Source organism: Peromyscus eremicus, chromosome 9, assembly GCF_949786415.1.
Source record: "Peromyscus eremicus chromosome 9, PerEre_H2_v1, whole genome shotgun sequence".
Classification (NCBI taxonomy): domain Eukaryota; kingdom Metazoa; phylum Chordata; class Mammalia; order Rodentia; family Cricetidae; genus Peromyscus; species Peromyscus eremicus.
This window is the reverse complement of record NC_081425.1, coordinates 78,104,576-78,119,147: the sequence shown is the minus strand read 5'-3', so window position 1 is coordinate 78,119,147 and position 14,572 is coordinate 78,104,576. Positions and strand designations below refer to the sequence as shown.

The window sequence follows — 14,572 nt, the reverse complement described above, 5'->3', positions numbered from 1 at the left end:
CTGGCCCAAGATTCTTTGTGTAAGTGACCAAATCTTCCATAGTCTCCACTACCTCTGCCACTGTAAGATATTCCAAAATTCCTTTGCAAACTCTAATAATTTTACGAACCTGAAAAAAAATATACATAGAGACTGAGTCAAACTAGTGAACAGTACATAGGAAATGGCATTAGAGATATGCAGCTTTTTAATATTTTAGCATTCTAAAAAACATTCAGGGATTCCATTATTATCTTTTTGTTTTTGTTTTTCGAGACAGAGTTTCTTTGTGTAGCCCCGGCTACCCTGAAACTTGCTTTGTAAACCAGGTTGGTCTTGAACTCGCAGAGATTCGCCAAGTGCTGACCCACCTCCATTATTATCTTTAAAATTAGGCTTCAGGAGCTGGAGTGACAACAAAGTGGTCAAGAACATGTGGTGCTCTCCCAGAGGACCCTGGTCAGGTGGCTCACAGCGTCCTCTAACTCCAGCCCGAGGGATATGACACCCTCTTCTGATTTTCATGGGCACCCACAAACAATCTAAAACGAGGCTTTTGTCTAAGAGAGGTCTTTTGGGGCCTCCGATTACCTACCTCAGCCTCATCAAAGGTAAGAAGTAGGTCTGACGTGCCAGAAAGGATTCCCCTAGACCCATCAATGAGGTAATCCCGCGCAGGAACTGAGTATGGGTCAGCCTGAAGCATCTGGGCTGCCTGAACAAGCTTGGTGCAAGCATTCTCGACCCTAGAAGGAAGAAAATAGGTTAAACTCTTAGCAAAAGCCAATATATGCAAATACAGAAAATGTATACACGTGAATTTCTGGGTTTTTCCCCTATATGGTACATAGCCAAGGCCAATTTATAACAGGGCATGGTCTTTTAAATTTTAAAACTTGGAGCTAATGTCAGCACACATGTTCATTCACTCAATGCACTAGGCTTGTGAATAAATTGTTCTTCTTTCTTTCTTTCTTTCTTTCTTTTTTTTCCCCCGAGACAAGGATTCTGTGTGAAACAGTCCTGGCTGTCCTGGAAGTCACTCTGTGGAGATCCACCTGCCTCCCGAGTGCTGGGATTAAAGGCGTGCGCCACCACCGCCCAGCGTTCTTTGTTAGAGTACATTTGGCACCTTTAGGTGGTTCCATCTCCATAACTCCTTTGCTGGAATTCTTTCATTTCCTTACTCCTCCCCATCCCACAACAGACATTACATAAAGAACTGAAAGACACTGTGGTAGTGTCAGATCTAACATCTGGAAATGAAGCACCCAAGTATTATGTAGTGATTTTTTTGAGACAGGGTCTCACTATGTGGCCCCAGTTAGCCTGGAATTTACTATGTAGACCAGATTCACCTTGAACTCAAAGATCCATCTGCCTCTGCCTTCAAGTGCTGGGTTTTAAAGCATGTGACATGCCCAGCATATAGTAAGACTTAATAATCAGACAATACAAAGGAACTGGAAAAAAGAACAAAGTAATACACAATTCTTTTTTACTCATCTTGTTAAGTGGATTTGGGCCATTTGAAAAACTCTATAAAACTATGTTGTTAATTAAAAGATCAATGGCCTTAGTAACTGAAACAATAATTAGCAGTCTAATACTAATATAGTTTAATATAGACCACTAAGTCAACCAAGGATTTGGTGGTGGAAGTGGGGAGTACTCATTCAACAGAGAAACTCAAAATGCATAAATCAAGTATATTCCTTGACCTTACTTACTAAAATATATTCATTTATTGAACTAGTCATTCAGAGAAAAGAATGAATGGATTATCTCTTCTAATCTCATTTCAATAGACCTACTGTTTTCACTGAGTAACTTAGAGAGATAAGGAACAAATTATTTAACAAAAAATAATTTTCCAATATTATACATTCTCATTTGAAAAAACTAAAAAACATCATATGCAAAAAGAATCCTATTCAAAGCATCGTTTTGTGGATCAAATGAAATACAAAAATTTCCACAAGTATAAAGCAACATTACATTGTTGTGGGCTTTGAAAGAAAATGGTCCCCAAAGGGAGGGGCACTATTAGGGGGTGTGGACTTGTTGGAGGAAGTGTGTCACTAGGGAGCGGGCTTTGAGGTCTTTTTCTCAAGATTCACTCAGTGTGGCAGCCAGTCAAATTCCTGTTGCCTCTGAATCAAGATAGATGTAGGACTCTCAGCTCCAGCACCACATCTGCCTGCATGCCACCATGCTCCTCATCCTGATGATAATGGACTGAACCTCTGAAACTGTAAACAAGCCACCTCAATTAAATGTTTTGATTTAAAAGAGTTGCCACGGTCATGGTGTCTCTTCACAGCAATAAAACTCTAAGACAATTGTTAATAGGAAGAGAATTAAACGAATAAAGAGAATTTCGACTATATAAAAGAAGTGGGCTATGAAAAACATAAAAAGCACTACTACAAATGCAAAACCCATACTTTACTAAGTTAAGGCATAAACACTGGTACCATAAGGCCATCATACCTGAAAATACCAGTGAGAAACCAAGACCTGCTTTGCAAGCCCACCCCACCTCAATCCCCTCCCCACCCACCCACCCCCATCCCCAGCTTTTGTATTCTTTTCTTTGAGACAGGCTCTCACTATGTACTCCAGGCTAGCCTTGAACCCACTGTGTGGCCCTGGTTGGTTTTGAACTTGTACTCGTCCAGCCTCCAACTTGTAAGTAGTGCCGGGATTACAGGCACACAGCACCATACCTGGTCTGGTGCACAGGCCAGGAGCTGAAGAGATGGCTCAGCAGTCAAGAGCACTTGCTACTCCCGAAGAAGACCCCAGCTCAGCTCCCAGCACTCACACAGGTAGCTCACAACTGCCCATACCTCCCCTCCAAGGGCACCAGGCACACACGTGGTGCACATACATGCAGACAATTAAAGTAAATTAATTTGCTGGGCAGTGGTGGCGCACGCCTTTAATCCCAGAATCTGAGAGACAGAGGCAGGTGGATCTCTCTGAGATTGAGGCCAGCCTGGTCTACAGAGTGAATTCCAAGACAGCCAGGGCTGCACAGGAAAACCCTGTCTCAAAAAAACAAAAATAAATAAATAAAACTAAAAATAATTTTAAAGATACATAAAGAACTACTCATTCTTTTATGTAGCTACATAATAATTCTCAATTTATTAGCCTACTACAATGAACTGCCTTGGAAACTCATGATTCTACCCTATATGGGTGTATCTGCTAAATGTGTAGTCAAAAGTACGGGTACTGTAATTTTAATATGCTGCCATAGTGCCATCTGCAGAAGTTAATGAACTCACATTTTCACCACAATGGATAAGAGGGAAGAAATAGTATTTACAAGGTCAGCAATAAACAAGTAAATGTAAAAAATAAAATTAAAATAAATTAAAACTTTAAAATTTAAAAAAAGAAAACTACACTAAGAAAATCACAGTGAAGTTGCTTCAAACCCATTATAACACTTTTTTTTTTTAAAGACACCAGCCAAAGAAAAATAGCACTTTTACATTCAGAAGAATAACAGTGGACGTCTCTCTGATAACAATATAAGCCAGAAGACAAGGAAGCAGTATCTTAGAACTACTAAAACCCAAGGTCTTTATAACACTGGCCTAGCATGCAGAAAAACCCTGGATGTAATTCCTAGCACTACCAAGAAGAAATGTGGATCTAATAGCTATCTCCAGTGACCATGAACTTGGAAATCAAAGGCAGCATGCCTCCTGAGACATGCAGAAGTTGACGGTGTTCAGCAACAGCAGATGCACCATAACAAAACTAGGGAAGCCCTTGGGTAAGAAGGAAATGGCCCCAGATGAAATCTGATTAGAATTCAGACAATGTGACACACAGGTAAACACAATGTTTCATTTTCTTAAACATCTGTAAAAGGTAACTGAAAAAAGAAGTAACTTCAAGTCTTAAAAACTTAAGCCTAGCTGGGCAGTGAAGGTGCACACCTTTAATACCAGCACACGGGAGGCAGAGCCAGGCAGATCTCTGTGAGCTCTGGGCCAACCTGGTCTACAGAGCCAGCACCAAAACTACACAGAGAAACCCTGTCTTGAAAAAAACTTAAGCCTGAAAGCTGGGCATGGTAGTACACATTCAAAACCTCAGCACTAGGGAAGCTGAGGCAGAAAGATCTTGAATGTGAGATCAGCCTTGCTGGACCCAATCTGGCCCACCAGACAGGCAATAAGGTCTGGCTCTATCAATGAGTATAAACGTGAAATTTGCATCAAAATACATTTAAGATATAAATATATAATACACACGTATGTAGTATACATTATGGGAGAAAATGCATACTTTCTAATTTATTAAATTTACAACTTTAAATTATTTGTTTATTTATGGTTTTTCAAGACAATCTCTCTGCATAGCCTTGGCTGTCCTGGAACTGGCTCTGTAGTAGACCAGGCTGTCCTCGAACTCACAGAGATCAGCCTGCCTCTGCCTCCCCAGTGCTGGGATTAAGGGATTAAAGGCATTTGCCATCACCGCCCAGCATCAACTTTAAAATATTTCAATGAGGGGCTGGGGAGCTGACTCAGTTGGTAAAGTACTTTACCATTCAAGCATGCATGAGCATGTAAGTTCGGATCCCTATAACCCATTTAAAGGCCAGGCACAGTGGTGTATGTCTCTAACCCCAGCACTGGGGAAGGAGACCTCACTGGCCAGACAACCTAACAGAATCAGTTAGCGCCAGGCCAAGCAGGAAAGAACCTTCTCAAAATAAATAAATAAATAAATAGATAAATAAATAAATAAATAAAGTTTGCTGGATGTGGTAGCATACAACTTTAATCCCTGCCCAGTCTATCTGGCAAATCCCAGACAAGCCAGCCAGAGCTACATACTAAAGACCCTGTGTCAAAATTAATTAATTTAGGTGGATAGGCTGGAGACGGCTGAGGTTTTAAAAGTCCTTACTGCCAAACTAGGACCCACTCGGTAGAAGGAGAACCAACCCTCCAAAGTTGTCCTCTGATCTCCACATGTGTGCCTCGGCACTCATTCCCACACACAAAAATAAATGAAAGGGTTAAGTCTTAAATAAAATATTTAAATGAGAAGTCAAAAACTTTGAAGAGAATGCTTTCATAAGTACTATAGGAATAGCCAATCATTCATTGAAGACCACTAACTCAAGACTGTTTACATGGCCCTTTCCTCTGTCTCATGTACTTGTCTTCCTCCTTCTTAATTGATTTGACACCACCACCCCCCCACCACCACCCCCCACCACCATCACCACCCCCCACCACCATCACCACCACACCATACCACCACCCACCATCCCACCACCACCCTCACCACCCCCACCACCCCCACCAGCACCACCACCACCACCTCCACCAGCACCACCACCTCCACCATCACCACCACCTCCACACCACCCCACCATCACCACCCCCCACCACCATCACCACCACACCATACCACCACCCACCACCCCACCACCACCCTCACCACCACCCCCACCACCCCCACCAGCACCACCACCACCTCCACCAGCACCACCACCTCCACCATCACCACCACCTCCACACCACCACCACCCACCACCATCCCCACCATCACCATCACCAACACCAACTCCAACGACCATCCCACCACCATCACCACCATCACCACCACCCCACCACCACCATGCCAACCACCATCACCACCACCCCACCACCATGCCCACCACCACCACCACCATGCCCACCCTCACTACCACCACCCCACCACCATCACCACCCCACCACCTCACCCCACCCCCACACTCCCACCCACCACCACCACCCCCTACCACCATCATACCACCATTACCACCACCATCACCATCCCGGTCTTGTGCTCCATTTTAAATGTCTCTTCCTTCAGGTAATCGTCCCTTGTCTCTCAAATCTACAGGTGTCTTATGTTCCCATGGAATTGACCATACTTTCTCGGTTTTCTCTCAGAATACTGTAAATCAGCCCGGCAAAATAAAAACCTCATTTGCCTTAACAATTAATGTACTCACAGAGTATCAACACCTGACAAATAATAAATGCTCAGTAATGATTTGATGAGTACATTTTTACCAAAGAAAACATAGTCATTTGAGCCAGAAAAATCATTAACTAGTCATTTATTTTGCATTTTTGAGAGAGTTTTACTATGTAGTCCATGCTAGCCCTGACCCTGCTGTAGCCAAGGCTGGCCTTGAACTCATGATTCTCCAGTCTCAGCCTCCCCTTTGATGGAACTGCAGGCATTCGTGATCACCATGCCTAGCAAGAAATCATTAACTAGTCCCAAACTTGATTTCACTTCCAGGGAACTTGGTCCTTGATGAAGTTACGGAAAATAAACACAAGCATCGCAGTTCCTGAGCTACATCCAATCAGAGAACCAGTTACTGGATGTGATTTTCAACTTAAAAAAAAAAAAAAAGAAGAATTTTGAAATGCTAGGACTAACTTATGGAGAGAAAATCTGACAGGATGGGAAATATAATGGAAAAGGTTTGCCAAGAATCAAATTGATTCTCCACTAATGGTTCTCTTGTGGGATAAAATGATAGGCAGAATAGACACTGCATCATTTTTTTACTACAATAAGATATCTGGTCAGTACATTAAAATTTAATGGCATTCATAAAAGCCAAACAAATCCCACTATGATTACCAGCAATCAGAAACAGGAGGAGCCCATCAGGTCAATAGAAAATGTGATTTTTATTTAAGCACTCTATCTGCCTGGACTCTTGAAGTGATCTTCTACTTTGAAATAGAAAACTAAATTCTAGGGACTGACTAGGAATAGGATCAGTTTTCAAATAATCTTATATCCTGACTACGTCCTAATAATATTCACTTAGATAACTTAATCAACTAGTGCAAGTTGTGGCTTCTTGCCTTGGAGCCTTCAGCCTCAAGGACCAATGTTGGGAAATATTATTTTAAAGTGTGTTACTTTTGTTTATGTTGCATTTGTTTAACTCTGTGAAGCTGTGTCACTGTGCTTGTCTAAAACACCTGATGGTCTAATAAAGAAATGAACGGCCAATAGGGAGGCGGGAGAAAGGACAGGTGGGGCTGGCAGGCAGAGAGAATATATAGAGGGAGAAATCTGGAAAGGTCAATCGAGGAGGAGCCAGAGAAGAAAGAGGACAACAGGTGCCAGCCACCCAGCTACACCACCAGCAAGATTTACAGAAGTAAGAGAATGGGATAAGCCCAGAGGCAAAAGGTAGGTGAGATAAGTTAAGGAAAGCTGGCAAGAAACAAGCCAAGCTAAGGCCGGGCATTCATAATTAGGAATAAGCATCTATGTAAGATTTATTTGGCAGCTGGGTGGCGGGCCCCCAAAGAAAGAGAAAAAACAACTAACAACAGACCAATGTTTGTGATTTAGATCAAACGGACCAATGACAATTTCATGGAATTCTTAGCATGTAAAATAATGTAAAAGAAGGTTCCAAGTTTCTTAGTTCTTGGTGATTTTTAGTATCACCAATTGAGATGTTTAAGCTTAAGCTGTTTGCTTTGTTTTTTTTTTTTCCAATGAATGCTAAGTATCAAACACGAATGTTATCATACACGCTACCACTCAGTTCTATTAATAAAAATGATTCTCGCCGGGCGGTGGTGGCGCACGCCTTTAATCCCAGCACTCGGGAGGCAGAGCCAGGCGGATCTCTGTGAGTTCGAGGCCAGCCTGGACTACCAAGTGAGTCCCAGGAAAGGCGCAAAGCTACACAGAGAAACCCTGTCTCAAAAAAACCAAAAAAAAAAAAAAAAAATGATTCTCTTCACAGTATCTCTTTGAGTTCTTTTTCAAGTAGATCATTCTCTCTATTCTCCAGAGGGCTGGGATTAAAGGAGTGTAGCACAAGGCCTGTCTTCAAACTATATTTTAAAACAACAGAAATAGACTCACTCATGTGTAGCATCCCAACAATAGCTAATATGCCTTGCATCCTGGAGTTGCCATTTTGAAAGGTCAGAGATCCACAGCCATTAGTCATCTAGAAACCTGAGTGAAGGCCACAGGCACAGTAGCAGTTTTTAGAAGGGAGTAGAGAACACAGAGTACAAAAAGAGACACACTTTAATCTAATTCAAGTAGTAAGTGTACAGCCCCAACTCACCCTATCATATGCTCCACGATAATGCTGAAACATGTTGTTCCAACCCTGAGCTCTAATTGTAAGATCTTACAGTCCTCATACATAAAATCCATAAAGTATTCCTTTCCCTGTCCCAACTCTTATGTATGACACAATACAAAGCAGCTTCCTCATTCTTTTAAGATTTATTTTAATGATGTATATATGTGCATGTGGGTATGTATGGAGTCAAATCCCCTGGAACAGGAGCTGTAGGTGACTATGAGATGTCTGACACACTATTGAAACTGACTCGGGTCCTCTGGAAGAGAAGTACACACTCTTAACCTCTCAGCCAGTTCCCCAGCCCCCTTCTCATTCTTAGCAAGGCCAAGCTGCATGTGTACACCCAAAATGAAAATTTTGTCAATTAAACCACCATAAAGCTAAGAGGTAAGGTTGTTGACTTTTTTTTAAATTCATTTTTGAGTATGTGTCTGCACCTATATGAGTGAATGCTGCATGTATATAAGTACCTGCAGAGACCAGAAGCAGGTGTCATAGCTCTTAGAGCTGGAGTTACAGGCAGTTGTGAGCCACCTAACATTGATGCTGAGAACTGAATTTGGGTCCTCTGGAAGAGCAGTAAGCACACTGAAAACTATCAAAACTCTTTTTTAAAGCAACAGCAAATGAACCCTTCTTTGACAGAGTATTTGCATTAAAACAAGAAAGCTAAATCTCTCTCTCTCTCTCTCTCAAACACACACACATACACACACACACACACACTTCTTTTATTGCAGATGAGATCAGCTAAGATTGCAGCCAGTTTTGGCTTCCCCCAAGAGATAACACAAGAGGAAAAGGAATGCTGGGAATAGGACTATTCTAAGCATTCCAGCCATCCAGGCTGTGTGTCCAAGTGTTGGGAAACAGCTCATTTGAAATCATGTGAGTCATACCTTTGAATCCTTAACATGTCATGTTTTCTCTCCCACTCTCTCTCTCCTACCTCCAGCCCTTTGCAAATCCAGCATCAGGGCACAGAGAAGAGATGTTAAACCTTGCAAGGTTCCATGAAGAACTCTGTGACCCTCAAGTCATGGACTCTTACAGTCCTTTCTCAAGTCAGGGTTGGAGTAGAGTCAGGCTGAACATACAAGCAAGTGTGTTTTACAAGTACCGGTAGTTTTCAAATGTATGCTGATGCTGTGATGTAAAAATTATTTTTAAATATTACTAAACTCATATTATCTTCTTGTTCTAATACATTCTTTTAATTAGCAGTTAAAGTCTCATTATTTGAAGGTCCTTTTGATGGAAAAAAAGTTGATAGTCACTATTCTACAGCATAATGTAATCAATAATGTAGGAATTTAAATGCCCCCACACAAAATGTAATGGGACAAATACAATGAGGGAATACTTTCACTTACAAAAACAACTACCAATAACTGTCATGTGGATTTAAAAAAAGTCTGGAGTCATTCGGCTAACATCACAGCAGTAATTCTAAAAAAGGTAATAAATAACACATCACTAACAGAAGCTAGCAGAACCACACACTTTAAACACAGCACAACAGCATCACTTCCAAATATATAAAGCTAACACCTATAACTAAGTAGGAAATTAGTGTAGGAGATTTTAACATATTTTAATCAAAAACTAACAGTTCCAACAGACAAATAGTAAGTAAGGCTATGAGTTGGACCCCCAATACCACAAAAAGAAAAAAAATAATAAGCATAGAAAGAAACTGAATAATTAATCAAGACTTCTCCCCAGGACAGTAGACACAAAGAGCTTTAGACATGTTTTACCAAACTTTCAACAGTGAATAGTCTTTATCTTATGCACACTGTTGAAAGAATGAGGGAAAAAAAGCTTATTTTATGAAAATAAAATAACCTTGATATAAAGCTGGACAAGAACAGATCAAGAAAATTATCGAGCAAGGTTGTTCATGAACGAAGAATCGAAGACCTTTAAAATATCAGCCACTTAGGACCAGGAAGAGGGCTCAGCTGGTCAAGGTACTTGCCACTAAGCCTGGAACCCACTTGGTAGAAGGAGAGAACCGATTCTTGCAAGGTATCCTCTGACCTCCATACCCACACCCACACTGAAATAAACGTAACAAAAAACATTTAAACACAAGATAATTAAATCAGGAATGATGGCTCACACACATTATCCCAGCACTCAGAACTGAAGCAGGAACAAGGGGAGACAGGCAGTCTGAGGTCAGCCAGGACTACATGGTGAGATTCTGTCTGAGATGGAAGGGCGGGAGCACACCACCCTAATTCAATTCAGCATTGCTGTTTGGCGAGACGATCTCACCATGTGGCCTATGTAGCTCAGGATAGCTTCAAACTAGCAACTGTCCTGCCTCGAGCCCCCTGAATGTGCCACAACCCAAACGATGCTTTTTAAAATCACAAGCAAACATACTTTATCCTTAAAAAAATAAATAAATAAAGAGCCGGGCAGTGCTGGTGCAGGCCTTTAATCCCAGCACTCAGGAGGCAGAGGCAGGTGGATCTCTGTGAGTTGGAGGCCAGCCTGATCTACAAAGTGAGTTCCAGGACAGCCAGGGCTACATAGAAAAAAAGAAAAAAAAAAAAGTAAGGATAGTTCACTATCAGAAAATGTACATTCATGTAGCAGGCCAGAGACCATCATAATACAGTAAAGGATAAAAATCGTGATTCCTCAATGGATACTGAAAAAAACATTAAATATAAAAATAAGCTGTCATGGGTTCTTCGTGTGTTTTAAAGTCATAGAGGCTAGAGGTATAATTCAGCAGAAGAATGACTGACTATTACATCGTAAGTCCCTGGGTTTGATCCCCAGCACAACAAAATAAGTCTTACCATGCACAGAAAATATAAACTGAAGGAGAAAAATAGCTGTCATGCATTAAAATAATTGGGATTATTTGAAGAAATCAATAAAAAAAAAAAATTTAGAGACTACAGCAGGAAGCTAACCATCACCAAACCCCACCTCACCTTTCCAGACATTTTACATCTTCTACTCACAAAGAGGGAGACCATGTGTTAGCACGCACCTTACAGTCAGACAGCCCTGGGTTAGGACCCTCTCCCACTCCTGCGCTGAGCTACTTTCAACAAGTTCCTGAGCTTGAGTCTGGGCTGCCTCATAAACAAAATGAAGTAGATTAAATAACAACCAGTTCATACACGAATCTGAGAAATGGAGCTGTTTCACGGGGTTCCTTTGGTTCTGCTATGTGAAGAACAATAAAGATTTTAAACAATTCCAGAAAAAACAAACATACAAACTTTAAACTTTGAGAATGAATTTCTTAATCTGCGACTAGACCTATATTGGAAAAGTCAAGGTAATAATTAAAGGAATACGTGTACCTGATTGTTTTTGGTGTTTCTATTTGCTTTATTTGTTTAATTTATTCCATGTGTATATGCATGCATGAGTGTGTGAGTGTGTGAGTTTGTGTGTGTGTGAGTGAGTGAGTGAGAGAGAGAGAGAGAGAGAGAGAGAGAGAGAGAGAAGCCAGAAGTTATCATGTGAGTGTCTTCCTCAACCATACTCAACTCCTACCCAGCCAGCAGGCCACCCAGACTCTCCGGTCTCTACCTCCTGCCCCCCAGTGTTGGGATTACAGGTGCATACCACTATACCCAACCCTTTAGGTAGGTGCTGAGGATCCCAACTCAGTTCCTGATGCTCACACAGCAGGTACTTTCCCCAATGAGTCATCCCCCTAACCCTGATTTTCCAGGGAAACGCTGAGGCAGTCAACAATCTCAATAGAAGATGAGTCACTTAGTCGGTAGTATTTGTGATCCTTCGGTCCTTAAAAGGTTAGTGCTTCGACTCTTTACAGTTTGAGAATTACAGGACAGAGAAGCCAGGAGACGGAGAGTGCAATACAGCACGTGCTGTGCAGCCTTGACAGCCTGAGCTGTAGCCTTGGCGCCCACTAGAAGAGCCAGTGGAGGTGGCAGCTTACATGTATCTGAAGAATCACCCCAAAGCTCACAAGAGCAGCAGCAGGTCATAAACAAAGGAGACCCTGCCTCAGTAAGGCAGAGGAAACCAAGACCTCAAACTGTCCTCTGACCTCACACCCACTATACCATATACTAACCACATGCACACAAATAATAAACAAGAATTAAGATAGCGAAATACATCACAAGTTATATCCGTGCTTTTTTCTTTTTTCTTTTTTTGAAACACTTAGGAAAAGAATAAATCGTAATCTTTTAAAAGTGGTGCACAACTTTAATCCCTGAACTCGGGAAGTAGGGGCAAGTGAATTTAAATGTAAAGCTAGCCTGGCCTACACAGCTACATAGCAAGTTCTAAGACAGCCAGGGCTATACAGTAAGACCCTGTCTCTCAGAACAAAACAAGGGTACTGTCCAAGGGTGGGTCACCCTAGCTCTGGAATGTCAGACAGTAAAATAAACATACCCTTGGAAACTATGAAATCTGCAATAAGTAATGGTGTGATCTTGAGTGAGTCAGTTTGTCAAAGATTAGTCATTTTACCTATAAAATGGGTTTATTACTGGTGGTATGTACCTGCAACCTCAGGATCAGGATTTTAGGCCAGCTTCGGCTACATATCCAACTCCAAGTTAACCTAGTCCACATGAGACCCCATCTCAAAAGTGAGAGCTAATTTTAAATGGGCAGAATATCAACATTGGTATTCTCAAAATTACATGATAATATATGCATATACATCCCAGTAAATATATGTGAGCTTCCGGGCCCTCTGAGATCTTTTCAATCTTTTGATTATTCTGTAGACAATGGAAACACAACACATGCCTAATGTTTTATTTGCTCACTTCTCAATCATCTGGGATAAAGTAAACCAAAGATTTAACCCATGTCTACCTCTTTAGAACTTGTCTACAAATTAAATAGGACAACTCTGTTACTACTGAGAAGACTGAAAGCTTCACAAATTATTTTTAAGGGAGTCAGTCCAAAACAGCAGTACACAGCTATGTTTAACACAGCAAGTCCAAAGGGGAGCTATTTAAAATGAGAGCCGCTTGCTCTGGGTCAAAAATGCAGTGAGGCAGCTGGCAAACATGACCTCACAGAACTTGAACATCCAGCTGAAGAGACAAAAGTCTTCTTATAATAGTAATGGAAAGGACCACAAAAATCTCAAGTTTAAAAACAAACCCTGAAACATCAGAAGCACACAGTAGCCGCAGGCAAACAAGTGGCAATGACTACCACAATAAAAAAAAATAATTCTAAAGAAATCAATGAGTCTGCGCACTTTAATCAACAAGTGGGTTTAAAAATACAAATTACAAGACAATTTTGTTTGGGTTCTCAAGATCAAAAGAAAAGAAAATCTAAATATAAGTGCTGGTAATATAAAACAAAACACTCTTTACCTTGGGCCAAAAAGACCTAAACTAGATCTAAGTATGTTTTAATCACTTTAAAATGTATTCTTTGTACATTAATACAAACTATGTTAAAAAGTTAGAGGTAGGTGCCAAAATTATGCCAGCTGATAGAGTTTAAGGATGAAAACAAGGTGCTTCTCGGAGGAAACATGATGAATGTATGGAGCACAGAGCACTCTCTCACACAGCTTGTTTTATTCAGCAGGCCTAGACATCCCAGTATGTTTCAAAGACAATCCAAGCTGGAAAATCAATCCAAGCTTTGACAGTTACCAACATGCTGTTCGGAGCAGCAATGAGGCAGAAGGTGATACTTCCCAGTCCCAGTGCGGCAGCATTTGCCTGCCAGCAGAAAATGTGCACTCTGCTCCCTTCAGGGAGTTCATACACAAGACCACTGTGATGCCCGAGAACACTGGAGTTCATACACAGACCACAGTGATGCCCCAAGAACACTGGAGTTCATACACAGACCACTGTGATGCCCTGAGAACACTGGGGCACTAAGCGGCCTTAGACAAGGCCCAGGACTGACTTCCTTCTGTTTCTGTTCTACTGCAGAAATAGGAGTGAACTTCCTACTTTGGAGGCAGAGGCAGGTGGATCTCCATGAGCTTGAGGCCAGTCTGGTCTACAAAACGAGTTCCAGGACAGCCAGAGCTACACCGTAAAACAGTGTCTCAAAAAACAAAAAAGAAAAAACAAAAAACAAAAAAAAGAGCCAGGCGGTGGTGGCGCACGCCTTTAATCCCAGCACTCGGGAGGCAGAGGCAGGCGGATCTCTGTGAGTTCGAGGCCAGCCTGGTCTACAGAGTGAGTTCCAGGAAAGGCGCAAAGCTACACAGAGAAACCCTGTCTCGAAAAACCAAAAAAAAAAAAAAAAAAAAAAAACACACAACAATGATGTTCTACTGTATTCTACAAAGGCATTTTTTCCCCAAGGTGTGCTGGCTGGTCTTATGTCAACTTGACACGTAAAATGAGTTATGTGAAAGAAGGGAAAATCAATTGAGAAGCGCTTCCATAAGATCCAGCTGTAAGGCATTTTTTTAATTAGTGATCA

The 14,572-nt window shown here is 41.4% G+C and overlaps 1 protein-coding gene across 2 annotated transcripts in view; it reads right to left on the bottom strand.

Moving 5' to 3' along the window:
- Vcl (vinculin) overlaps positions 1–14,572 on the bottom strand; it is a 103,516-nt gene that overhangs the window by 50,867 nt on the left and 38,077 nt on the right. For both annotated transcript variants that reach the window (XM_059273838.1, XM_059273839.1), the window contains exons 3-4: positions 575–725; positions 1–109 (exon numbers count right to left, since the gene is read on the bottom strand). In XM_059273838.1, the coding sequence (XP_059129821.1) occupies positions 1–109; positions 575–725 (260 nt within the window). The remainder of the gene's footprint in view (positions 110–574; positions 726–14,572) is intronic.